At 62.3% G+C, this 25,852-nt stretch overlaps 1 protein-coding gene across 13 annotated transcripts in view; it reads right to left on the bottom strand.

Moving 5' to 3' along the window:
* The window catches only part of MAPK8IP3 (mitogen-activated protein kinase 8 interacting protein 3), a 46,371-nt gene that overhangs the window by 1,441 nt on the left and 19,078 nt on the right, over positions 1-25,852 (bottom strand). Inside the window, exons 5-30 of one of the 13 annotated variants that reach the window (XM_055340381.1) lie at positions 24,204-24,227; positions 21,819-21,948; positions 17,923-18,169; positions 16,833-16,935; positions 16,516-16,634; positions 8,377-8,434; positions 7,818-7,970; positions 7,101-7,155; positions 5,930-6,060; positions 5,553-5,609; positions 5,303-5,473; positions 4,612-4,738; positions 4,396-4,491; positions 4,165-4,320; positions 3,556-3,721; positions 2,661-2,843; positions 2,380-2,569; positions 2,160-2,279; positions 2,003-2,083; positions 1,848-1,915; positions 1,605-1,753; positions 1,032-1,203; positions 823-936; positions 641-679; positions 302-481; positions 49-195 (exon numbers count right to left, since the gene is read on the bottom strand). In XM_055340381.1, coding sequence (XP_055196356.1) covers positions 49-195; positions 302-481; positions 641-679; positions 823-936; positions 1,032-1,203; positions 1,605-1,753; positions 1,848-1,915; positions 2,003-2,083; positions 2,160-2,279; positions 2,380-2,569; positions 2,661-2,843; positions 3,556-3,721; positions 4,165-4,320; positions 4,396-4,491; positions 4,612-4,738; positions 5,303-5,473; positions 5,553-5,609; positions 5,930-6,060; positions 7,101-7,155; positions 7,818-7,970; positions 8,377-8,434; positions 16,516-16,634; positions 16,833-16,935; positions 17,923-18,169; positions 21,819-21,948; positions 24,204-24,227 — 3,236 coding nt within the window. Of the gene's footprint in view, positions 1-48; positions 196-301; positions 482-640; positions 680-822; positions 937-1,031; positions 1,204-1,604; positions 1,754-1,847; positions 1,916-2,002; positions 2,084-2,159; positions 2,280-2,379; positions 2,570-2,660; positions 2,844-3,555; positions 3,722-4,164; positions 4,321-4,395; positions 4,492-4,611; positions 4,739-5,302; positions 5,474-5,552; positions 5,610-5,929; positions 6,061-7,073; positions 7,156-7,817; positions 7,971-8,376; positions 8,435-10,208; positions 10,221-16,515; positions 16,635-16,832; positions 16,936-17,922; positions 18,170-18,839; positions 18,945-20,504; positions 21,793-21,818; positions 21,949-24,203; positions 24,228-25,852 lie in introns of those variants that run through there. The other 12 variants (XM_055340376.1, XM_055340383.1, XM_055340377.1 and 9 more) reach the window with 12 other exon arrangements.

The raw sequence follows: 25,852 nt of genomic DNA, 5'->3' as shown, positions 1-25,852 counted from the left end.
GGGATGGCCCTGCTGGGGACCCCGAGACCCTGGGCAGCGCCCACTCACCAATGCGGAAGTCGATGTAGCCCTCCCCGCCACTCAGCACCAGCACGTTCTTCAGCTGGCCCTCGGCATCGGAGGCAGGGGCGGCGGGCCCTGGGCTCTCGGATGGGCTGTCAAGCACGCTGCCATTGAGAGTGGCCAACACGTTCCCTGTCGGTGGAGCACAGGGACCTCAGCGGGCAGCCAGGGCCTGTACGGAGGCTTCCGAAGGGGGGCCATGCCACAGCCCTGCAGATAGCAGGGCCCAGCCCCTCACCTGGCACCGACACGAAGAATTTGACGGCGTCACGGTGCCCATGGAAGCAGAGCTGGGCCTGGGCCATGGAGCAGTAGGGGATGAAGCTGCTGGCCGATTTGTCACTGCTGTCGTCACCATACACATGGATGACACCCCCGGGGCGGGCCCCCTCCCCAGAGGTGGGGGATGTCTTGTTGGCTGGAGACAGAGAAGGGCCCCAGGGCCTGAGCACAGGAGACCAGATTTCCAGCAGGCAAGGGCATAGCGTGGGGGAGCGCCCACCGCCAAGGGGTGAGGCCAGTGGGGGCATCTCGGGTGGCTCCCTCTCAGGGCAGGAGGCAGGGGCTCTGGACTTACCTCGGAGCCCCAGGAGCTGGCCTCGGTGCAGGACCACGGCTGGGAAGGAGAGGAGAGAGTCACAGGATGGCAGCATCCCGTCCCCAACACAGGGCCTGGCAGAGGGTGCCCCCCCACCCTGACTCTGCCCTTCAGCCGCGGGCCCCACCACATGTGCAGATGCCGGGGGGCGGGGCACTCACTCTCGGTCAGCGGGATGGAGATGACCACTCCGTTGCCGGTGCCCACCCAGAGGCGGTTGCCCGCGATGAGCAGGGCCGTGATCCGCACGAAGGAGAAGCCCAGCTTGCCTGTGCCTGGGGTGAGGAGGGGGAGGCGGTCCGCAGGGCTGGTGCCACGGGCCCTCCCCACCCTGCCCACCCTGCCTGCCGAGCCCAGCGCAGCCCCTCACCCAGCATCTTGCTGACGTAGGGCTCGATGTCCACATCCTGCAGGTGCTGGTGGGTGTGGGCGTGGTAGAGACGCAGCGTGGAATCCAGGCGGATGGACACCCACACCCCATCCCCGATCCATGCCAGCTGCCGCACCTGGCTCTCCCGCCGCGGGTGGGCGTCAAATGACTTCTGGGGGGTCATGGCAGCCCGTGTCAGTGGGGTGGGGGAGGCCCGGGGGGCTCCGAAGCCTCCACAGCAGCTCACTGCAGTCAGCATTCTAGCGCCTGCTTTGCTCCTTAGGGTCTAGGCTCCTGGGAGGAGCTGTAGCCCCCCACACCACCTGCTCGGCCTGCAGCCTGGGGGCCACGTGGCTGTTGGCTGAATTGCTGCACAGTAAAGCAGCAGGTGAAAGCCAGACAGATGCACTCATGGCCCAGCTGCCCTCCACTGGCCTATGATGCAGTCGCCTCCCGGAGCACGCTTCCTTTGACCCCACAAACGCCCAGTGCCTGTTAGGAGGCATGTTGGGAGAGACCTCTGCCAGCAGGAGCTGCTTCCCCTCCCGTGGCCCTCCTGCAGCCAGCACTTGCCTCGATCTGCATGGTCTTGGGCTGGATAACATGCACTTTGTTCTTGTAGCCACACCAGACGCGGTCGCACACCACGGCCATGCAGCGGATGGAGTGGTGTGGGTGGCCCAGGTCCATCAGGTGGTAGTTGCTCAGGTCCCACTGGCTGTCTGCAGAGTCCGCGACACCTGCTCAGACCTGGCCACCCCACCTCTGCCCATGGAGGGACTGGCCGCTCACCCACCCGGAGCCCTGGGGCCTCACCTTCGCCTCGGTGGAAGATGGCCAGAGTCCCATCTGCCAGGGCCACCAGCACTCGCCCTTTCACATGCCTGGAATGGGAGGGCAGTGAGCCAGTGGGCTGAGGCAGGGCCGCCGCCGGCCCCTCCCGCTGTCCCGCCCTCAGCTGGGGTCCCTACACCAGGCTCAGCACGGAGTCCTTCAGCTTGATGGAGTGCAGACACTTTTTCCAGTTGGCCACGGCTGAGTGCACGTAGAGCCTGTGGGAGGAGGCCGTGGTGGGCGGGGGGCTCATCCAGGAGACGCTCCCCAGCCCCTGGCCCAGGGCCCACCTACCAGCCGTTCTGGGCTCCCAGCCACATCGTGGGGGCAGCACTGGTGCTAGCCCCCGCAGGGTCTGCGCTGGGCTCTGGCTCGGGTTGCACACCACTGGTGTCGGCCTCTGACCCGTTCTCGCTGCAGGAAGGACGGCGGCTCCAGAGTGGCCCAGGGGGACTCGTCCCCACCCACCTCTGCCAGTCCCCCTCCTATCTGTCCCCCCATCCCGAGAGCCCACCTGCCAGGCTGCGCACTGGGGGCTGGGGCGGGGGCCAGGTCGGTGAAGACGTGCTCCGTGAGGGGCCCAGGCCGCACCGCAGCTGCCTCCACCTCACTGGGCCCAGAGTCTGGCACCTCTGTGGCCTCTGTGGCCTCCTCCGTGGACTGAGATGGGTTGACCTTCCCGTTGGTGACAGTAGCCACCTCCCCTGCAGAAGGGAAGTGTGAGCTTGGCTGGGTAGTGGGGAGGAACAAGAGGTTTAGGGAAGGCGGCTGCCCAGGCGCAGGCCCAGGACTCACCCTGGCCCTTGTCCAGCACTGGGGTGTCCCCTCGGGAGGAGCAGTTGCTGCGTGGCACGTTGCAGCGGGTGGCACAGCCCACCAGGGTGATGCCCGCCAGCACGCCGTCGGCACTGGAGTCCTCAGGGTTCACATCGCTGTCCAGGAATATCTCCCCCGGAGGGTAGTCACTGTCACTGGCCGCTGGGGGGACAGGCACAGCCCTGTCACACCACACTGCGCAGCCCCTACTGGGGCTCACTGCCCGATGCAGGTGCCGTGGGAGGCCGGGGGACCGCCTGCTGATGCAGAGGCTTCTGCTCTCGCAGTGGGCCCCAGGCTCTCAGGCCAGAGCGGCCCCAGCACACGAGGGTACCTGCTCACAACCACCGCCCACAGGCCTGGAAAGCCAGCAAGAGGCACGGAGTAGTGAGACTCTGGGCTCTGGGAGCAGACAACTGTGATCATGTGATAAAGCCTTAAGAACTCTGAGGAGCTTGGGGCCATTGTCCTGCCCACCGCCTGGCCACCCCTAGACGCTAGCACAGGGGTTGCTGCTGAGAGGCAAAGCCAAGCCTCCACCGGCCCAGCTCCCCCCGCTGCAATGGGGCAGTGGGAACTGGGCCCACCAGCAGGTCCATGGTCAGTGCCACATTTCAGTCTGTCCCGAGGCCCAACCCATCTCCTTCTGGTTAGGCGAGCATCACCTTGGGGTCTTCTCCTGATTGTTCATAAGACTAAGGGGCGAGACCACCTGTGTGTTCCCCCTGGACGCTCCCAGGGGCTCCTGTGTCCAGAGAGGGACCCAAGCAAGGCTGGTGCGGCTCAGTGGGCCTCCTGACGTGCCTGCCGTCTGCAGCGGTGCAAAGCCCCATGCTGCTGGTGCGGGTTCCCCATAGGTGGGGCTGGCCCTCACCTGGGATGCTGGAGATGCAGAGGACATGGGCGTTGCAGACGGTGAACTGGTCCACCACGGTGCCTGGCTGGTTGGCGTCAATGATGACCACTTTGCTGGTGGTCAGGGTGCTGGTGAGGATCCACACACGGCTGGAGGTGGCATCTGGCTCAGGGAGCTCTTTGGCCTGTGTCAGGGCACAGGAGGGCAGGACTGGCACCAAGCGCGGGCCACTGGCACAGCCACACGGGTTGTGGGGCCCACCCCCGCAGGGCTCTCTGAGGGGGCCATCTGCCCTCGGCCTCAGGGGATGCAGCGCTGCTCCCGCGGAGCAGGGCAGCTTGTACCGGGACTGGACTTCCTGGCCGCACCCCCACTGAGAACGGAGCTCTGGTGCCTGGCTGCCTGCCTCCCAAGTCAGTGGGGGGCACAGCCCCTCCCACTGCTCCTGCGCACAGCTTGCAGGGAGGGAGACGCCTCGGGGGTCTGACCCCTCCAGCTCTACTGCCTGGCTGGGGGAAGGGACCTCAGATGAGCCCACGCATGTGGCCCTGTCCTCAGCTGTCCTGTTTCTGTCACCCCAGTGCTGGGCACAGTCATCTAGACCCTGGCCCTGCCTTCCGCTCTGACCTTCTTCTCGGGGGACGTGTGATTGCTCTTGCTCTCTCCTTCCACTTCCCGGTCGCAGGTCAGAGGGTCACGGCCCGGCACCGGCTTGACTCCGTTCCCAGAGTCCTCCTCACTGGGTTTCCAGCCACTCAGGTTGACGCCGGCAGCACACCACAGCTGGGAGACCGGCCATGGGGTCAGTGAGCAGGCTCCCCTGCGTGGCCCACCCTCTCCGCTGGCCCACGGGCTCACCTTCATGGTTGGGTCTTTCTCCACCAGAGGGCGGCAGTACACGGGGACGGGCACGTTCTTCATCCGCGTGTCCTCCTGGCCTCCATTCGGACTGAGCTGCAATCACAAGGCAGAGGCCGCGTGGGCGCGAGGCCTGGCGCTGGGGGCTCCCCTCAGCTGTCCCGCCGGCCCCAGCACCCAACCCACTCCTCCTGCACCCCGCGCCCCCTGCAGCACCTGCTTGTATTTGGCCGGCAGGCTCCAGCCGCAGGCCTGCAGCCGCCCATCGTCGTTGCGCACGTGCTCGCGCACCTGGCGGTACTGCTCGCGCTTCTGCTCCCGGCGGGCGGAGGACGTGCAGTCACTGGGCAGGAGGCGGGCAGGTCACTTACCGCTCGGTCCTGCGTGCCGCCCTGCCCGGAGCTTGCCCCCCACATCCAGCTCCCGCCCTGCTGCACGGCCACTGAGGCTGGCTGGCAGGACTGTACAGTGCAGCCACCCTCCCTCTGGACCCATCCTGGAGAACGTCCCGTCTTCTGACACGGGACACACAATCCCCCACTTCTGCCCTGGAGCCAAAATCTTGGTACCAAAACTTAAGGAAAACACAAAATTCCAAAAGGTATTCTCAGGAAGAAGCCCAGCCCTGCTGGTAACCTCCTGTCGGCTCCAAGCATCCCCGGGGAGGGCGGGTGTGCTGGGCAGCATGGGCGCGGCCCGACCCGAAGGTGGCTGCGGTGATGTCCCCAAGGGCAGGGGCTGGGGGCTGCCGCCAGCGTACCCAGTCACATTCAGGGGTGCAGGGCGAGGCGCAGAGGTCGGCCTCCATGCCTGAGCCTGGAGGGGGGACCCTGGCACACACAGCCTCCCCCCAGTCCCCCCACATGCAGGCCAGCAGGAGAAGCGGGGGAGACGGGGGGACACTCACTCATCAGGGAAGAATTCCAGAGGTCGGCTGCCAGCCGAGATCTGGCACATTGCGTGGCTGCGGCGCTGGCTGAAGCCGGCTGTGGTGGGCGACTTGTAATGGATGTTCACTGACGGGTAGGACCGCTTGGCCGGAGGGGGGCTGGAGGAGGAGCTGAAGAGGCGGCTGAAGCTGCCAGTGGAGGCATGGGGAGTGAGGGGCGGCCAAGGGGCAGCCTTCCCTGCCCCCCACCCTGGCACCCCCGACTCACAACTGCCAGATGGTGGACTTCTTCTTCTCCTGGACGGACGGATGTTCTCGGGATGCTCTAGGGGAGGGGCAGGGGAGGAGCCAAGCTCAGCCCCCTGCCCAGGCTGACCTGCTCCTAGAGCACACCCACCCACCCCGTGACCCTGTGCCACCCTTGCAGGGGACCCTCCTGCCTCCCCTGCCTGGGACCTTCTCAGGGTGCTGGGTGGGTCCACCACCACTTCTGGAGGGGCCCCAGCACAGGGCCCCCGACAGGCTCCCACCAGGTCCCCCTTCCAGTCCTCCTGCGGGAGGGAGGTGGGGTGGGGATCCGCCTTCATCCCATTGTCAGGGCATCCTACAGTAAGCACAGGTCCAAGGGGAGACCTGGGGGCCCACCTAATCATCTCAGTCCACCGCACGGCCTCCTGGAGCTCCATCAACCTCTCCTTGTACTGGTTGCGCTCCATGAGCACACGGGCCATCTCCACCCGCGTGAAGCGGCGGCGCTGTGCCATGGGGATCTTGTCCTGCAGGGGAGGGCACTGCTGTTCAGCCAGTGGGGGGGCCAGCCAGCAGGTGAGTCCGGAGTGGGCCAGTCCCCGTGTGGATACGCCTCCCCGTCCAGGCAAACGCGGTGGGAAGGTGAGGGCAGGGGATCGGACATAGTGGGGGTCTACCCACCCGGAGAAGGGTCACCTTCCAGAAGGTCACATGATATGCTCAAGGGGTACAACACAGCAACTTTTCTTACAAGCCCCTGGACACCAGGGCAACCCCAAATGCCATCAGTGAGCATTAACAGGTGAGCCTGGACCGGGTGGAGTCTCAGAAAGAGAGGCTCCAGGGAAGGTCCAGTGAGTGGACCTGGGGTCAGTACGTCCGCGTGGGACACTGCAGGAGTTAGCAGATCTGCCTGGGGCCTGCCAGCTGTGAGTGCCGAGGCAGGGCCAGGTCTGCTCCCAGGAGCCAGGCCCTGGGCTGCCGTGGGCTGGCACGGGGCAGGGGGAGCAGAGACCCGCCCTGATCGACATCTCCTGCAGCCCCACAATTCACCCGCACCTCCGTGCTGTCCTAGGGTGCTCGGGGTGGGTGGTGTGCAGGATAAGCCAGAGTAAGTGGCAAGCACTCTGATCCGTGCATCACGTGCCCCCCAAAATAACAGCTACTGAGCGGTGTGGTCAGTGTCCACTATCTACCTGGGGCTGAAGAGTCAGGTCTTGCCTTCTGTGGAGGGCTAATCATCTCCAGCCAGAAGGGGTCCCCGCGGGAGAGGGCCAAGGCCCCCACACACAGTCCCCCTCCGCCCTCCTGCGACAGTCACGGACCAGCCCCCAAGGAGCGGAGGGCTTTCCTCAGCACCGTGCTTGCACCCAAGGGGGGCGTGGGCACCTGTGGCTGCAAAGGGTTCCCACCAAGATGGGGCGAAGGAGACGACACAGGGTGGGTAAGGAGGGCCCCGAGACCCGGAGGGATGGGCGCCCCTGGGAGCCCGCCCCGCGCAGCCCGCCCCCCATGCCCACATGTTAATAGTGGAATATACCAATTCTGTACAGAGATAGCTGCTTACATCCTCCACCTCTTCTTTGGGCTCACGGCGGGCAATGATGGCCTCTGACTTTACTCTGCAGGACGAGGAGGGAACGGTGGTGGGGTGATGGCCCCGCTGGGCACGGCGCCCTGAGCACTCCTAACGCCCTGGGGACCAGCAGCCCACTGCCCTGCTCACACGCGCCGTGAAGCCCTGACTCCATCCTGGCTGCCCCAGCGGGGGAGCAGGGCTTCCGGGAACGGGGATGCAGGCCAGCTGCTTGGACGGCGCGAGGCGGGTCGGTCACCCCCACAGGCGTGCACAGGTGCCACCCGCCTCCCGCCCTCCTGTCACACCTCCCCTGTCCAGTCTGCAGCCATAGGCACCCCTCGGGGCGAGCATCAGGCTAGAAGAGAAAGGCCACAGGGAAGTGCCGAGTGCTGGGGAGGACACCCCAGAGCTCTGGGGTCCCCTCCCCTCCCCTTCCTCCTTTGTAAGAGGCTGCCAGAGACACCCAGGCCTGGTGAGGGATTCGGGCAGGATGGGGGAGGTGGCAGGGGGGTAGGTGGGCCTGGGAGTGCTCCCATGTGAGGGCAGGAGGGGGAGGCTGCACAGTCAGCACCCCAGTGGAGCCCCCGTGGGGCAGTGCCCTCCAGGGGACGCCAAGGAGGAGAGGCCTGGGGTCCACCCTGCCCCTTCCGGGAGCCCCAACCCCTCCTGGGGCATTCCCCGCCCCCCCATAGGCCCACCCCTCACCTCCTCAGCTCCTCCTCCAGGTCCTTGATGCGGCCCTCCAGCCGGAGTTTGGCCTGTCTGGCAGCTTCCAAGTCCCCCTTGAGCACCTCCTGCTCCCCAGACAGCTGGTCCACCTTGGCGATGAGGTCATTCTTCACCACATTCAGAGCGTTTCTTGGAGAAGGCAGAAAGTGTGGACGTCCGTGTGAACCACTGTGCATGTGGAGCGATGAGGGCTGAAGGGGGCCTGCCGGGACGAGGGGTCGGGAAGGGCACCCCGGTGCAGAACGCAGGGAGGGGCGGTGACCCTGGAGGGTGTGCCAAGCCCTCTGATCCGGGTCCTCCCTAGGGTTGTGGCGGCCACGGCCCTGGGGGAGGGCTATCTCAGCAACCTCCCTGCTGGAGGGCAGCATTCCTTTTGGGGGGGGGCAGATCCCAAGCAGAAACCACACCCAGCGCAGAGCGGGACACAGGCAGGGCTGGATCCCATGACCCTGAGATTACGACCTGAGCTGACAGCAAGCCTGGGAGGCTCACTGGGCTGAGCCACCCCGGTGCCCCTGGAGAAGGGCATCCTTACTTGGTTTCCAGAAGCTGTGAGTTCTCCAGAAGCAGATTCCCCACTTCCTTGCCCATTCCTGAAACAAAAGGCAGAGAGATGTTACCTGTGCTGGTAAAGTTAGACCCTGAGGATATGCCGCCTGCCTCAGAGCAACAGACCTCGGCCCCGGGAGGGCACATGGGGGATGAGGCCCACAGGTCTGGGTCCTGGGGAGAGGCCTCTGCTGGTGTTTGGGTGGGCGCCCGGCCAGCAGTGCTGCCAGTGAGCAGCCTGCAGATGGTGTTGCGCGGGTCCCCCCCCAGCTGATCCCCCCCAGCTGACCAGTGATGTGAGCTGACGCCTCAATTGCTGGCCCCTCTCAGCACCCCGTGTATCCCCGAGCCCTGGGGTTCCTGAGCCCTTTTCAGAGCTGGCCCAGGAGAATAGCGGTTGGAGCCGCGGTGACAGCACAGGACGGCAGAGAGCCCCTGGCCAAGGAGATAGCTCGGCCGCCACCGGGGCAGGGAGCAGGACTGGTGGGACCTGACCCCAAGCGGTGGGGTCAGCAGCAGGCAGAGGAGGGAGCGGAAGGGAGGGCGGCGCTCCCTGGGGTTGGTGCCCAGAGGGGCCGACCCTGGTTTACAGGAGCTGGGTCGGGAGATCCACTTGGGGGCCCCACTGACTACGCTCTCTGCAGGCACGTCGCAAACTCTGCACGTACTGACGCTCGGCCTGAGGACACACAGCCCCAGCAGCCCGGGGTCTGTTCCTAATACCCACTTGCCCTGGTCTGAGGCGCATGGTGTACTCAGCATGGGGTCTGACCACTGTCTCTGCTCCCGCCCCCTCAGCCTGTCCAGGGTCTGCTCTGAGAGAGGACGCTGGGGGGTCGGGATTGAGCCCCCCACCCCCACCCCAAAAGCCAGGGGCCAGGAGAGCTCGTGGCCCCTGCGGACCCCACTGCCGCCCCCAGCATGCAGAGCAAAGCAAACGGCTCACGGAGCACCGAAGGAGGTGTGAGGCACACAGGGGGAGCCAGGAACGGGAGTAAAACAAACTGAATCGGGGCCTTGGCCTTACCAAAGAAATCATGGCGCACTAGGAGAGCCGTCCCAGTCCCACGGGAGCCGGGCGACCAGGGCGGCAGGGGGAGGGAAGGAAGGGAGAAAAGACAAGCGCATTAAGCCTGTGTGAGCAGCAGGGCGGCGGGACGCTAGGGCTTCGGTCTCCGGGTCTCCGGGCGGGTGCGTCCTGGAGAGGGCCAGGAGGCAGGACGCTCCCTCTGCAAGGACACCGCCAGGCCAGGGGCACCCGGTGGGGCGGGGAGGGGGGGGGAGGGCGGGGCAGTGCACCGACGTCACACAGAAATCCTGGGCTGGGAGGGGTGGGTGTTAGGGCGCAGTCTCCACAGGTGTGCCCTGGAGCACCTGGGGAGGCTGCATGAGGCTGGGGGGAGAGGGGGGCTCATGGTCTCCTGCTGGGAAGGAAGGAAGCAGGGGCTGAGTCGAGGGAAGAGGCCCCCCGACTTCCGGGGTGCACCTGACAGAGGGGAGATCCACAGAACTAGGCCCTGCGGCCCCATCCCAACTGTGCTATGCTTCTCATGGCTCCGTAGAACCTTAAGGAATGGCACGGGGGAACGGTGGGCCTCTGAAGGGACAGGGAAGGCCATGGTCAGTGGGCTAGTAGAGCAAACCAAAATAAGCTTCCGAGCGGCAGTAGGCTGGTGAGCAAAAGCACGTGTGCCTTAGTGGCCTGGAAAGGAACCAGGAGGGGAGAGGCTGCAGCAGGGAGTGCCCCAGGGAGGCCGCCTCACTGCAGCTGGATGCCGCCGTGGGGGGTGCAGACAGACAGATGGGACAGATACGCACCTGAGAACTCCCCTGGGGTGTGTCCAGCGAAGCACAGAGAGACGGGGGAAAGGAAGTGACAAAGGTCAGTGGGTGACTGGAACCAACAAAGTAAAGAGATTTTCATTAAAAAAAAAAAAGCAACACCGAGCAGCCATCTCCATGTTGAAAAGCATGAAGGAACTCGAGCTGATGTCACCAGGTCTGTGGGTGACAAATCCCACTGGGGACAGCCACCCTAAAGGAAGATGGGAGACCCGGTGCCAGGCCCCACACCTGCTCAGCCCTCGGGAGGGGGAGGCCTGGGAAGGCGAGAGTGTGTGTGCGTGTGCACGTGCAGTAGCATATGTGTGCACTGGTGTGCGTGTGTGTGCGCGCACGCGTGTGGGTGGGTCGGGTGCCCAGGGCAGCCAGGTTCGAGGGCCCGCTGCTGGGAGGGAGGGCAGGTGGCGGGGGCGGCGGGCCTGTGGGCTGGCAGGGCCCCCCTCACTGGGGTACAAGCCTCTCCGCTGCCCCGCTGGAGACGGGTGCAACACTACCGCTCTGTGTGGTCATTTCCCGCACAAGGAACACTACAGTCTCGACTTATCCAGAGTCTGATGTAGGAATTTAAGTGACAAACAGGTGCAACCTCTCTCCTTGCTCCTTCCCGGGGCAACCTCTGTCCACAGCTGGGATGCTTCTCAGAACTCCAGGATAAACACCAGCAGTGAAAGGACAGCCTCAGGGCCATGCTATCCACGCTCCTGGGCCAGGTGCTCTATGCCAGGGGACACTGCACGGGAGATCCATGTCACCTCGGGCGCAGCGCCCCGTGCCATGGCGTGCTGGGTGCAGGACACGAGGGGGCCCGCCGGAGGCCCTGTCCCCGCCCAGCCACCACCCCACACTGCCAGCTACTACGCGGGCCAAACATCCCGGCAGCAGGCGCAGCAGCACTTGCTTGGGCTTCGTGGATCTCTTGAGGAAAGAGTTCTCTCCGCGTTCCCTGGATTGTTCTTGAGGCTGAGCATCCATTGGTGTTCGCTGCCGTCTTGTGTGTGTGCACCACTGGGTTCCACTCGGGTGGGAAACGACGCACCTTTTCTTAAGCTGTGTGCATCAGATGTGTCAGTATTTTCCCCTACGGCTGTGGCCACGGAGGGGGGCTCCGATCGCCAACACACTCTCCAGGATGCTTCGGCTTCCTTCCTCATGTTTCTTTTTTTTTTAAGATTTTATTTATTTATTAATGAGAGATACAGAGAGAGGCAGAGACCCAGGCAGAGGGAGAAGCAGGCTCCATGCTGGAAGCCTGACATGGGACCCGATCTCGGGTCCCCAGGATCAGGCCCTGGGTGGAAGGCGGCGCTAAACCACTGAGCCTCCGGGCTGCCCTCTCCTCGTGTTTTTACACCTGCATCTTCCATCTACTAGAAGCCTTTGGTGTGCTGCACGAGGTGGAGGCCACACTTTATTCTTCACCAAGGGGATGCCTGGCGAGTCCACCCCTCACACGGCTCTGGTCTCGCACCAGGGACCCCGGGGCCGCTGGCGTGTGGCCGCAGCACTATAAATGCTTTCACGCCTGGAACATCGGGCAACCCTCGACCTTGTTCTTTCTCAATCATCCTGGGCTGCTCCCACACGCTTACACCTCTGGGTGAACTTCAGAATCCCTTCGTCAAGGGCACTTCCGTCCGGACCAGGGGCCGCTGGGCGAGGTCGCGGGGCGGCTCCGGAGCTGTGCTCGCAGACCCAGCATGAACCGCACGTCTCAGACTCCGAACCTGGTCTCCTGCTCTTCAGTCGTGTTTCCTGACTTGTTCACACGTCACACGCGTTGGTCTCTTTCTCAAGGTGATTTGCACACGCTCTGGGTCTGGCCGGCCAGTGCAGCCCTGCACAGTCTAACTGCCTGGCTTCTCTTCTGTTCCCTCATTTGTGAAGGGGGCACATGGTCTCCCTCGCAGGGACTCCCGTGGCTCACGGGACACCACCTGCTAGGCCCCAGCGTGCGTGGAGTGGTCACCAAGCACGACTCCCTCACCTCGAGGGATGCACGGTGGCAGTGCGGCGCCCCTGGGACCAAGCGTGGTCTCACTCGATGGCACCGCCTCCGGGGACCGGCAGCAAGAACTCGATTTCTTGGAGATTTCTCAAGTCACGGTGTGTGTGGCAAGAGGTGGCAGGAGTTTAGTGAGACCTGAGACCTGCCTCTCCGGGCTCTTTCCTTCCTTCTTGCTACAGGAATTCACAGCCCAAGTGCCAAGAGGCGGGGAGCAGGCGGTGCAGGCCCGTGAAGCGCGGAGGACGCCGCTCGCTCCAGCCCGTGGCACTGGTGTTTCTGAGGCCACAGGGCCTTTCCTCAGCGAAAACGGCCACAGAACGGAGACTACCAGAGCCGCTCCCTGGCCCCAGGCTCCTCCGTGGAGCAGCCACACTGGCGAGGCACAGCTCATTGACGGGTGTTTCCCAAGAATGGGGGGGGGAGGGTCATCCCAGCCAAAACTAGGCGGTGCCCACCGACCAGTGGAGTATCGCGGTGGAAGTTCTGAGCACACAGCACAGGGACTCGCGCCCTGTCGCCCTATGACGAGAGGATTCTGGTTTGAATTTTCTCAGAACAAAGACCCAGTAGATACACCAGTTAGGTCTTCTCATGAAAAGGTCACAACAGGTGCTCTTCTAGGGAAGTGACCCCAGGACATTCACCAGACGTCACTTCCCTCCCAGGAGCCATCCTACGTCTGCCATGGAGGTCAAGCTCACTGACGTGTGCTTCTGGTTCTCCACTCTTTCCTCTCATCACTGCTGATGCGGTTTCTCTACCAAAGTGGCATCTGGCGTGATGCTAAAAGCGCCCTGCAGCCCTGAAGATGGGAGGGAGGGGACAGCCCCGTGGCCTGGAGCTGCTGGGCGAGGCAGGAGACTCAGGCCAGTGGGATGGACCCACGGGCAGGCTGCAGAGTGCCTGGGCGGTGAGGAGGCTGGTCAGTTCTGGCAGCCCTGGACCACGTGAGGGACCGAAGGTCTCGCAGAAGCATCAGCCACAATGGCCAAGGGTGGAAGTGACCCCTCAGCGGATGAATGGATATACGAGGTGTGGCCTATCCGTGCAACGCAATGGCACTCAGCCATAAGGAAGACCTACTACAGAGTGCAGGAACCTCAAAGGGAAGAGGCCGCTTGGACAAGGACCGCTGGTATGAAACAGCCAGAGGAGGCCAACGTGCAGACACGGGAACACAGGAGTGGCTGCCAGGGGCTGGGCGTGGGACGGTGCGGAGGGACAGGGCTGCCCATAGGCACAGGTCTCCTTTGGGGGTGAAATGTTCTAACGTGATGGTGATCCCTCAACTCTGAATATGCTCCAAGTGCTCAGAGACATGCGACTGTACACTTCTAGCAGGTGAACTGTACGGCATGACACTGCATCTCAACAAAACCATGATGAGCAGCAGAGTGGGAGGTCAGCAAGGGCTGCTGCTCTAGCAGACCTGGGTTCAGGTCCTGACTCTGTGGCTTCACCTCACCCTCCCTGACCTCGTTTCTTCATCCATGAAATGGGGGCAGCAGCATTCCCCTGGATGAACGGCGGCCATGCATGTCCAACGCTGGCAAGACTCTTCCTGTGACCATGTTGCCGTGAGACGTGAGGGGCCATAGTACAAGGTCCGGTGGGCTCCTGCTCTGCCCCGGCCCTACATTCCATTTCCTGCCCCTGCCAGTGATGCTGGCACAGAAATGCAAGCCGTGGCGTGCCTGTGTGTTTTCCTAAAGAGAAGGCTGTTGTCTCTTATCAAATCCTCACACACCCGAGACGCACGGTGGCCTGCTGGGTGGTGTCCTCTGCACGTGCAGCCTCCGAGGTGGGCCCAGGCAGAAAAGTGCGCCTTCATGGACACACACAACGTGCACGGCTACCCCTACAGCCTCGTCCCAGCCAGTGAACCCTACTGATGGGCGTTCCTTCCCATGCCCCTCCCAGCCCAGTGGGCCCAACGCCTGAAGGGCAGCCGGACCAGGCCCCTGTGGCTGTGGGTGCAAGCCCCGGCGCAGCCTCATCTGGGAGAACAGCGTGCAGATGCTCTCAGGAGCCCACTTTTACCTTGAGGCTCCCACTCTAGGAATCGGTCCTAAAGAAGTTGTCACAGGTGTGGGCACAGACGTCTGTCCACAGCATGTGTGACGGCAATGTCCAAACAGCAAAATGCAGAACCAAGAGAGTTGAGTAATTTGCAGTCCCATGAAGTAATCTGATGTGTGGAGGAGTATCAGTGGGCCAGGGAAACGTTCACATCCCCGCTGGGGAGGGAGACATGACCTGACACGCACAAGTGTGTGCTACGGTGCCGGAGAAGGTGTGGCAACGTATTAAAACACTCATGATGGCGGGGGGAGGAGGGGGACATTTGGTGTTTACCCTGTTCTTGGCAGTTTCTCATATTATTTGAATAGTATTTAAGCATGTATTACTCTTCCGAAAATGAAAATCAGAACGTATACAGGATCATCTGAACCACACAGAGTAGAAGGATGTCAGAATGTTAAAAGTGATTTCCTCTAAAAAAAAAAAAAGTGATTTCCTCTAAGTAAATTGTTTCTGAATATTAATAGCTTTTCTTTTTAAATATATGTTTCTACAACACTTATGAGAAAAATCCCATTAGAAACACCCACTGCTGGGCCTCCTGCTCTTGCTCCTGGTCTCACCACCGAGTACGAACATCCTTTATAACACTGAACTATACGCTCAAACATCAGCGAGGAGGTAAATTTTACCGAACAATTTAAAAACTGGCTGAAAAGACTTCCATTTTAGGCACAAGGTGAAGCTGGCACGGATGCCACAAGGAATCGGTTCCCGGGAGGTCCCCGCACCCCAGCTAAGGCAATCTAATCCAACAACAGCCCCAAAGCAAAGAGTACACATGGTGGAACATGCCAGTGGCGCCCTTCCCTCATGGCCTCAAGCCCGGCCACATCTGCCGCTGGAAGCCTGGCCGAGCCACCCAAGACAGTGCCGTACACACAGAGTAGCCGAGCAAGTGCCCACAAGTCCCTGAGGGCAAAAGGTCACCAGTGTTAATCAGTGGAGAGGGACAACAGCAGGAGGGTTGGCAGTAAAAACTCTTTGATGAGATGCAGCTCCTCCTCCTCAGGCAGCAGGCGACCACATATGGGTCACAGCAGCTGAAGCAGCCTGATTCCCATATGGGACCAGCACCTCCCCTGAGGAGGCAGCAGCCCCGGCTCCAGCTGCTGCTCCCCCCTAAGCCATGAGAAGTGGGGAGCACCCTTCCCTAGGAGTCACCTCCATGGAAGCTGGTGTCTGGAGAGGACTAAGTGGAACCACTGCTCCCTCAGATCCCAACTCCTGCCCCGGACCCCGCCTCCCCTGCCCTGGAGGCTACCTCCCGCCCCAGAGCCCACCTTGTCCCCTGGAGCCACCTTGTCCCCAGGAGCCCACCTCCTGCCCTGGAGCCCACCTCCTGCCCTGGAGCCTATCTAGCTAGCCGGAAAGGATTAAGTGCAGCTCTAAGGTCCTGGAGCTCCTGTCCTGTAGGCGGGCTTTGGGGTCAAGCTGCTTCTCAAAGTTCAGGCTCCAGACACAAGGGCACAGGGCATGTGGTGGGGGGAAGGTGAATACCACCGAGCACATCCAATTTCCTGCCTGCAGTGCCGAGGGCCGCAGCTTGCCTTGGAGCCCTGCCTGATGGGCACGCCTGACACCCATCCCAGGATGGGAAGGAGGACCCGAAGTGAGTCTACTAGGGACTGTCTCTGTACCCATTTCCTTTTTTACGATTTATTTATATATTCTTGAGAGACACAGAGAGAGGCAGAGACACAGGCAGAGGGAGAAGCAGGTTCCTGCGGGGACCCTGATGTGGGACTCCATCCCAGGACCCCGGGATCTCGACCTGAGCTGAAGGCAGATGCTCAACCACTCAGCCACCCAGGCATCCCTCTGCACTCATTTCCAATCCAGGTGCAGGGAGTTCTGGGGGCAACCGTGGGCTCGAAGATGGGCAGTGACCTCATATGAGCATATTCTTTGAGGAAATTGCTAGAAAGTGCACTGCCTAGACTGAGTGCTCAAAGGCACAGTTTTATTTTCAGAGTGATAGAATGTTCTAAAATTAGAAAGTGACACAGCTCTGTGAGCACCCTGAAACCTGCTGAACTTTAAGTAGTTTAAGTTTTATGACATGTGAACTACATTTCGATAAAACTGTAAAAAGAAGTTCCTGGCTCACAGCTGACAGAGACTTTGCTTTCATTACCAACAAAACCAACAACAGCAACCCGAGGCCCTAGGGTCACGGGGGTGGCTTGAGTTTACCTAGCAGATCTGCTCCTTCATCCACGTCCCCAATGACTTCTGACCCTGCGGTTGACAGCTCGTGGTACAGGGAGTCAGTGTTGATGCCAAAAGCCTTGTTCACGATCCCCTGGGTCGGGCTGTGAGGAAACGCACCCGGGAAGCACAGGGTGAGTGGGCAACGTTCGTGGGCTGTGGGCAGGGGCCCTCCAACACTGCCCACTGGGCCACTCAATGCCAATGCTGCTGTGCAAGAGGCTGCAAGGGACTCCTCCACCAAAGGCGCCGATGCCCACAGTGAACACAGAGCCCACCAGGACCCCGAGTTCAGGGAGTACCTGTTGCCCGTGCGATCAAGGCGGGGTTCCCGACTCATGTCCAGCTCTGGGGTGGAATCGATAATGTCTTGAACATCAGACCACTCGTCACTGCTGCCCATGCCTGGGGGGGGACACACAGGAACCCCAGGGTTGGGGGGGCATCAACCCTCTGGCCCCACGTCTGGAAACCCCACACTAGATCACCACCAGCCAGGAACTGTCAGGAAAAGGCTCTTCCCTGGGTGGTGCCTGGCTAGGAACCATGCCTCAGAACCATGTCTCTTTTTCAAGACCTCCGATGAGCACACCCAATGTCCCGCTTCTCCTCCTCCCCTTCCTCTACTGAGCATGTCTGTGGGATGACAGGAGTGCACTGCCAGAGGCCAGTGTGTCCCCCAAATCCATGTGCTGAAGCCGCAGCCCCTGGGACCCCAGCATGTGACCGCGTTTGGAGATGAGGCTTTTACAGAGGTGTGGATAAAATACAGCCACATGGGTGGGCCCTGACCCCATCTGTGTCCTTGTTAGAGGAACGGATGAGGACACACATGCAGAGGGACGAGCCAGTGAGGACACAGGGAGAGGCGGCAGTCTGGAGTGAGGCCTCTGGGGCCCTAGCCCTGACGCCCTGCTGCTCCCTTCTGGCCTGCAGGGCTGTGAGAAAGCGTATCTCAAGTCTGAACTGCCGGGCCTGTGATGTGTGTTATGTCACGGCAGCCTGAGCCCACTGATATATCTAGCAGAACTAACACTGGTAGCTGGAAGGGAAACCTCCCTCAATAGCTGGTGACAGCTTGATGGGGGGGGGGGCGGGTCAGGGGATGGCAAGGGGTGGGACAGTGGAGGGGGACAGCAGGGGGGGCATGGACAGCAAGGAGTCGGCCAGCGGGGAGGGCGGGCCAGCGGGGGGGCTTGTGAGAATAGTAGGGAGGGAAGGGACGGCGGGGGGAGGCGTGGAGAGTTGGAGGTGGGGACAGCGGGGAGGGCGGGGGCGGGGATGGGGGGACAGCAGGGGGGTGGGGGGAGGGGACAGCAGGGGACCTGGACGGGGGAGGGGGGGCTGGGAGTGTCCAGCCCTGGGAGGCACGGCCGCCAGCCGCCGCAGCACCTATGCTGACGTTCCGCATCTCCTGCGTGACCTGGACCTCCATGTTGCGGCTGTTGCGCTTCTCCCGGGCCCGCTTGCTGCCCTTCGTGCCGGCACCATAGTCCCCCAGGGGCTGTAGGCTCTCATTGAGCGGCGTGACGGCGGCCGAAGGCACGGAGGACGTGGGCGTGTTGGACTTGGTGCCGGTGGTGCTGGGTGTGGCAGCCGCCGAGGACTGGCCGGACTCGGACATCTCGTCCTGTTGACACTAGGGCCAAACAAGGTAGGGAGAAGCTCGCCATGTGGGTCAGCATGTCCCCAGGCTCCCAGTGAGGCGGGCACAGCCTGCAGGGTCAGCGGGGTCCCAGGCCACCTTCTAGAGGCCCCCTGGCTTGGCCTCTCTGGCCGGGGTCAAAGGCTGAGGGCACAGGAGGCCCCCTGCCCTCCTGTCCGCCAAGTCCTCTGGCCTAGTCCCTTGGTTCACCCAGCCGCTGCCACCTTATCTAAATGGCTTGGATGGGGTCTTTTAGCTGGCACTCCCCAGGACAGCCCGCTGATGCCGCGTGTGATGGACATGAAGCTACATGAACATGGCAAGCAACCCTTTGCAGCCAGGGGGTGGTCAAAAACAAGTTGCAGCCCAGGGCAGGGCAGGGAGCTCTAGACGGGGACCAGGGAGGAGGCCGAGCACGCTCTCTGATCAAGCTGTCGGGCAGCAGCCCAGCCGCTCCTGTCTCAGGTTCCCTGCACTGGGATGAGAAGGGGCTGGAAAGGGGCACCCACCTCCCAGAGATACCAGGTCCCCTCGGCTCAATTGGAACTCAAGGTCTACGTATCTATGTAAATGCAATCAACCTATAACCCCACTTCCAGACAATGGGTCACTCTTAAAACATTCCAAGAGACCAGCTCATTGAAAACTGCAATCAACTGTTGACCTTAAGAATCTCCCTGGAGGGGTGCCTGGTTGGCTCCATCGGTGGAGCATGTGACTCTTGATCTCGGGGTAGTAAGTTCGAGCCCCACGCTGGGTGTGCAAATTACTTAAAAAAAAATAAATAAATAATTTTTAAAAGCAAAAAAAACAAAAACCAGAATCTCCCTGGAGAGAACACACTGTACGTGAGTACCGCACGGGAAACGAAGCCACCCTTTCCCACAGTCCCTCCTCATGAAACCATCCGACAGGGGCAGCCCCAGTGGCGCAGCGGTTTAGCGCCGCCTGCAGCCCAGGGCATGATCCTGGAGTCGCGGGATCGAGTCCCACGTCAGGCTCTCTGCATGGAGCCTGCTTCTCCCTCTGCCTGTGCCTCTGCCTCTCTCTCTCTCTCTCTCTCTGCATTTCTATGAATAAATAAAGTCTTAAATATATATATATATATATAAAAGAAAAAAAAAAGAAACCATCCAACAGTATCGGAATTGGCTCACTTGTCTACTAACGCTGATGACCCTGAGTCACCCCAATGCCGTCCTCAGTGGGCAGCACCCCCCTCAGACCTTGCTACCCTCTAGGGGGTGGAGAAGGGGCGCGGCTTCCCGAGCGGCTGCGGCTCGCATGCCCCAGTGGCCGTGGCCATGGCTGTGGCCGACAGCACTGGGCCACGTGTTTCTGCAGAAGGGGAGCTTCTGGGAGTGCTTTCTCGCAGGGGAGGAGCTGATGGCAGGGGGCCTGTCCGTAAAGCTGGATGCACACTGGGACCGACCTACACCCCCTTCACCTAGGGAGGGTGACCAGGCTCCCGTGTCTGCCGCCAGGTGCCCAGGAGGCAGAGCTGGTTGGGCATCCCTGAGACCTGCCTTTTCCTGATTGTGTGGTGTCAGGTCAGGGCCTGGGAAAGTGATGTCTGATTTCATCTAACAGGCTCCCGACACCTCTCTGCCAGGACTCTCACTATTCCACATCCTCCTCTAGGCAGGGGATCTCACCCAGGCCCACCATGTCCTCAGGGGATGCTTGGTGGTATCTGGGAACATCTGTGGCTATCATGCCTAGGGACAGGTGGGTGCTCCTGGTGTCCAGTGGGTGGAGGTGGACCACTACTCTGCAGGCCCCAGGATGGCCCAGACCATTGATGTGCCGAGGCGCTATGCCCCGTGCAACAGCCTGTGCCTCTCTCTCCCTAGAAGCACCCCGGTACAAGCATTTTCTATTTGGGTTCTACAGCTTAAGGCCAATTAAAGAAGGAAAAATCCTTTCCTGAGAGCCTCTGTGATGGAGTTGCCCCAGCAGTCTGTCTGCCCCACACGGCAGAGGCTTCTGGGTGTCCCACAGGTAAGGGCCCTCCGCTGCCACCCAGCCCGGGCCAGCACTCAAGGAGACATGGCCCCAGGAGTCCAGAGGCACGGGGAAGTCTGGCAGGGGCTGGGGGAGGCCAGGTACAGGAGTGCATGCCTTTCAGAGCCACACGTTTCCTGGGACACCTTCCTCAGGGCCACGGTCCCCGGCTGGTCCGTGCCCCGCAAGCTCAGGTGTGTGGGTTTGACCCTGGAAGTCACCGAAAGGAACCGTGCAGCGTGGCCAGGCCTCCCCCAGTCCCTGGCTCTCCCTGACCCTACAGGCTGCCACCTACCCGCGGGACACTCCCCTGGCCACCACTTACCTAGCAGCAAACCTCTCAACCTCCTAAACACCAACGTGTGGCAGTGACCTCCAAATGCAAAGAACCCAAACTCTTAGCGGTCATTCCTCACCATGAGTAGCCACAACTGTTTGGTTAAAACACTGAAAATACAGCACATAAAAACAAAAAGACAAAACAAAAAACAAAAAAAAATTAAGAAATTAGAAAAACCTTAAAACCTAGAGCACGAAATAAAAAGAACTTAAACATAATAAAAAAAAAAATCAAATCAAATACACCTACAAACTGAAACATACAACAGTCGGATGAAAACCCAGGCTACTTCAGACGATGCGGCAGGAGAAAGAAGAGACAGGCGGGAAGAAAGCTGGCGTGGCCGCTGCAGAGGACCCCACAGGCCCCTGCCCTTCTGCCCGGCTCCCCACACAGACAGGGCAGTCCATAATGGGGACGGAGGGTAAGCGCCTAGGTCAGAGGTTGCAGACACATACTCCCTGTCTGGGACAAAAGCTGAAGCGAGCGGGGTCACTTTCTGGCAGAGTGGGCAGCTTGCAGCCGCCTCCTGCAGGCAAGCTGGATGCCCAGGGACAGAGGAACAGTCAGCCACAAGCTGCAGCCGGAAGAAGCTTTGGGAGAAGTCCAGGCCTCGGATCCACCAGCCTGGCCTGGAGGCCCAGCAGCGTTGCCTTCTGCAGCCCCGAGGGTGGCATCCTTACCTGGCGACGTGGCCACAGCCTGACGGAGGCAGGGCTGAGCTCATGGACCAGCACTGGCCGCCAGTGACCAGGGGCCCTGAGCAAGCTGGGCCAGGGGGAGTCCCTGCCCTGGCTTTCTCGGGGGGCCCGCTGAGAGGCACATTCCCCTGTGCGTGGCGCACATCCAGGACGGCCACCTCTCCAAACTCAGAGACCCAGCAGTCGTTAGCACAGACAAGCACCGCCTAGAGGAGAGACGTTGGCTCCTCACCCTGACTTTCTCTCGGTGGAAGTGCAAACCTTAGATACCAGGATATGAGACGTCCTGGGCTGGTGTCCAGTGTGGCCTCAGGGCTTGTACTCTGGGGCGGGTCTGGGGGACAGGCATGCTTGTGCCCCCCAGAGCAAAGGCTCAGCTAGGCCGAACAGATGGGCATGCCCTGGCCGCAGAGGCCCTGGCTGCTGCCCGCGCCCCCTGAGCTGGTGCTTTCCTTGGGCGCACACCTCGGAGAGCAGCCCCACCACCCCAGGGACAGGGGCCAGGAGGGGGAGCTGCAAAGGGTTGTACACACAGACGCTTCCTGAATGAGCATGGGCGACAGAGAGGGACCCTCACTCCACGGCACGGCTACAAAACCTGGTAGCTGGAGCTGAGGTCACTCGGGTGCCAGTGGTCCCCCGCAGGCGCGAGCTTGCCCCCCATCTGTGCACGTACCATGCCGTCGGCCAGGGGGAAGACGTTCAGAGAGGTGGGGCGCTCCTTCCTGCTGAAACATAAGGGAGAGAGCAGAGAAGCGCACGTTAGACGAGGCGCAAGGCTCCAGAACTGCAGGCTCTGGGGGCCCTGGGGCTTGCCCTGCAGACCCAGCTGCTGTGGCCAAGGGCCAGGTGTGGGCAGGGCCGGAGGCTGCCCGCTCCCTGAGCTACGGCTCCCTGGAACCAGACCTGCTCCCACGTTCAGGGGCACCTCAGCTGCACTGCGAGCCGAAGGGGTTCTCCCCTTCCCTCCATGGTGATTTGTCACGTTTATAGTTATTTTGATTTTACAGACACCTGCTCTGTTTGCTAAGAAATCCCACAGCGGTGCCAGCAGCAGGCCCCTTGGCATCGTGGCCAGCACAGGCATTCCAGGGTGACCACGGCTCCCCCAACACTTTCCTGGGGGGGGCCCAGACCTGCCTCCGGGCTGCCGAGGGCCCCACGTCTGCCTCCTGGGGCCAGGTGGCAGGAATCAACCCTTCCACCCTCTCTTTGCTCCCTGTCTGCTGCCCTCCGCCTTCACTGTTCCTTCGAGAGATCTTCTCAGTGTCAGACGTTGGCGGGATGCGTACAGCGTAACAGGGGCCCATCCTTCATTGGGTGTTGCACCCTGTATGGCCCACGGGGGTCCCTTTCTCCTGCTCCATATGGCTCTTCCCAGTTGTCACGAAGCGCTGACCCGAGAGGGGGTTCTCTTAAAGGAGGCCAGGAGACTGCTAACGGCAGGCGCCAGGAGTCAGGGGGGACGAAGCCAGAAGCTGCCCGCTGGGTTTAGTCCGAGGAGACACTCCAGGTGGGCAGCGGCCAGAAGCCCGGCCTGGGATGTGGGGTTCTCTGGCTGGTGCCCCCGGGCAGTTCTGGGACTGGCCAGGGCTGGGATGAAGCAGGAGGAAAGCACAGTCTGAGCAGGAGTCCTGGCTTGTCTGCCCCGAGGCCGGCTGGTGGGTCCTGTTCAGCCAGATGCTGCCTCCCGCAGAGCGGCCCCGGGAGCAGAGCGAGGCTGTGGCAGAGACACACACAGAGGAGCGGGTGCTCCCGAAGGGCGGGAGCCACCAGCACCTCCACATTTCAAGGCCTAGGCCGCTCAGGAAGCTGGTCTCCCGTGGACAACCGCAGGTGCCTCACGCAGCCCTCGCCCCCTGAGACAGGGACACGGTCTCAGCTGGTCACCTGAGAGTTAAAGACGCTTAGACGCTAAGAAAGGCACCAAGTCAGGCTGCTCCGAGTCCGTCCACAGGCACCTGGACACTGCAGCAGGTCCCCCCGAGGCTCTGGCTGCGCCCGGCCCTCTGCACAAGCAGCCCCGCCTGCTCCCGGGAGCCGGCCGCCGCGTGGAGCACATCCCTAGGAGGGTCCAGGCACGTCCTTCGCCCACTCTGCCTCCGTGGGCTCCCAGTGCCACTGCAGGAACCCCTGTCTGGGGCCCGGCTCCACCTTGGGAGAAATGCACAGTGGATCCCTCAGCACCAGGCCAGGGGCAGACTAAGCATCTTGCCTCCAAGGACAGGGGCATGTGCCCACCACCTGGTTCCGCTGCTCCCGGTTCCGCTGCTGCGCACGGACACATGCCGCACCCGGAGACAGCCAGGCTGCCCTCCTGCAATGGGCATCGTCCCCAGGAACTGAGCCCCATCTTGTCTCTCTGCTCCTCACGGAGCCACGGGTGGCCTGCTCCATGAGCCCGGGGGCACGGCAGGGCACTGCCGCCAACAGCCCAGACCCAGTCCCCTTGTCACATCCCCGCTGCTCCTTCGAGAGATGCCAATGCTCGTCCACTTCAGAAGCCGCAGTCCGGGGGAGTCACATGGCCTGCGGAGGTCAAGCTGCCTGCATGGGTCACGGTCACACCAGTGACTCTGGGCCCAGAGCTCGAAGTGCCGGAGCCGCCTATAAGTCCAGGTCCATCTGACGCCAGAGGGCGGGGTCTCCAGCCCTGCCAACCACCTCCCTGCAGTGCCGGCCCCACTCAGGCCTGAGGCTGACCTATGACCAAGGTCGTGTGTGCTGGGTGGGGGCCCCTGTGCCACTAGCTAGTCTGAGGCTGTCTTGGGGACCTGGGTCTCGCCCACTGCCTCTTCTGCATGGCCTCTAAGTGCCACACCTATGGTCTGTGATCTGTAATACTGCTGCAGAAAATCTGTCGGGCCGGCCAAGGACCAGCCCCGTGCCCGTGATTAGGAACCACCAGCAGGATGGACTCTCCCGAACCCCAGGGCACCCTGGGCGCCTCACACGGCAGCAGGAACGCTGCCCCAGGCTTTACCTTTTCCTCCACGACTGGCGAGGACTGCAGGGCGGCGACAGACACAAGGCAGCACACAGCGACGACAGCACAGGGACGAGACGAGAAGACAGTATTAGAGGGCACAGGTCAGGGGTCAGGTCACACGGAGGGTGAGCATGTGGGGCGGAGGGCTTCCCTCCGCAGAGACAGACACATGTGGAGACATGCGGACATCTGCACATCACACACACACACGACAGACACGTGACCGTCTCTGCCTCACCACACTCTCCGCCCGGGCGGTGGGCGGTGGGCCCTCCCAGGGAGGGCAGGGCTGGAGCGTGGGCACACAAACGCTCACAGCCCACTCACGCTCTCTGGTGTTTCTCCAGACATGCACACCGAGAAAACCAGGCCAGGGGTGAAGGGAAACGGTGTGGCCACCATAGGGGACTCCCAGCATTGAGGACGAGGCCCTGCAGGATGGAGCCGGGCCGTGTGAACCAGGAAGCTGAGGCGGACATGCTTATTTGTCCCCAGAGAACTGTGGCAGGAGAGGGGACACCCCAGAGAGGCGGGCCTTCCAGGACCCCACAGACGCAGCACAGCACCACTGGAGGCAGACGCCGTGCCCAGCACAGTGGGGAAGGCTCCTGCTTCCTCCCTCCACCTGCCTCCCCTGTGGAGCCGCAGGCAGAGGCTGCTGCCCTGGGGCTGTCAGACAGGCACGGGGCGCCCTTGAACGCCCGGTCCCCGGGGAAGCGGCTGCAGGGGAGGCAGGCCCAGCTGGGAGCTGGTTCCGGGGGCTGGTGAGTGAGGTGACCATGGGGGATGGGCCGGCAGGGTGATGGGGGCAGCCCAGACCCACAGCACCACTGTCTGCCTCCCAAGCAAGGCCCCACAGAAGCACGCTCCTCTCCATGGCCACGGGGACGTGGCGGATGCAGGCCACGCGGGTCTCGGCTGGCAGCCCAGGGGCCTCTTCCTGCAGGCAGGAATCTCTCGCCCACGGGTCTGGCTCAAGAAGGTCTAGTAGGAAGGCCACGGAGATCATACACACCTCAGCCTTGGGGTTCCCTTCAGGCAGGATCAAACCGGGGAGAGGGGGCTCAGCAGAAATGTGGACCAGAGCCCCTTGCTCTCCGGGATAGCTGCGGGGTCCCCTTGCCCAATGACGGGGTCCTGCGGGCCTCGGCCGGGTGTGGGACAGCCCCGGGCAGGACAGCCGCCCCCGGAGAGCAATGCTCTCTACGCCAGGCACCGAAGGCCCCCTGACCCAGGAGCGACATGCAGGCCCTGCCGGGCAGCAGGACAGATCAGCACGAGCACAGCCTCCTGCGGGGCCTCCCTGAGGGAGGAGGGCCTACATGGCCTCCAAGGGCTGCCGTGGAGCCTCAGAGGGCAGCCCAGGCGGGACCCTGCAGCCAGCCCCTCTGGAGTGAGTCCTGATCAGCAGAAGGGCGGCGCCGGCGACAGGCCAGAGCCCAGCTCTGAGCATCAGAGAGCGCCGCAGGGCCTGGGGCCAGGCTCGGTCCACGTGGGCTCAGGACCAAGGGAGCCGCAAGACACGTGGGGACAGCAGGCTCCAGACCAGGTCCTGCCTGCAGCGCAGGGAGATCCGCAGGGAGCAGCCCTGTCCCGCAGCCATGGACCCTCCACGTCCAGGAAGAAACCAAGGCCTGATCTGC

This window comes from Nyctereutes procyonoides, unplaced genomic scaffold, assembly GCF_905146905.1.
Source record: "Nyctereutes procyonoides isolate TBG_1078 unplaced genomic scaffold, NYPRO_anot_genome, whole genome shotgun sequence".
In the NCBI taxonomy this organism is placed as follows: Eukaryota; Metazoa; Chordata; class Mammalia; order Carnivora; family Canidae; genus Nyctereutes; species Nyctereutes procyonoides.
This window is presented reverse-complemented; position numbering and strand designations above follow the sequence as displayed.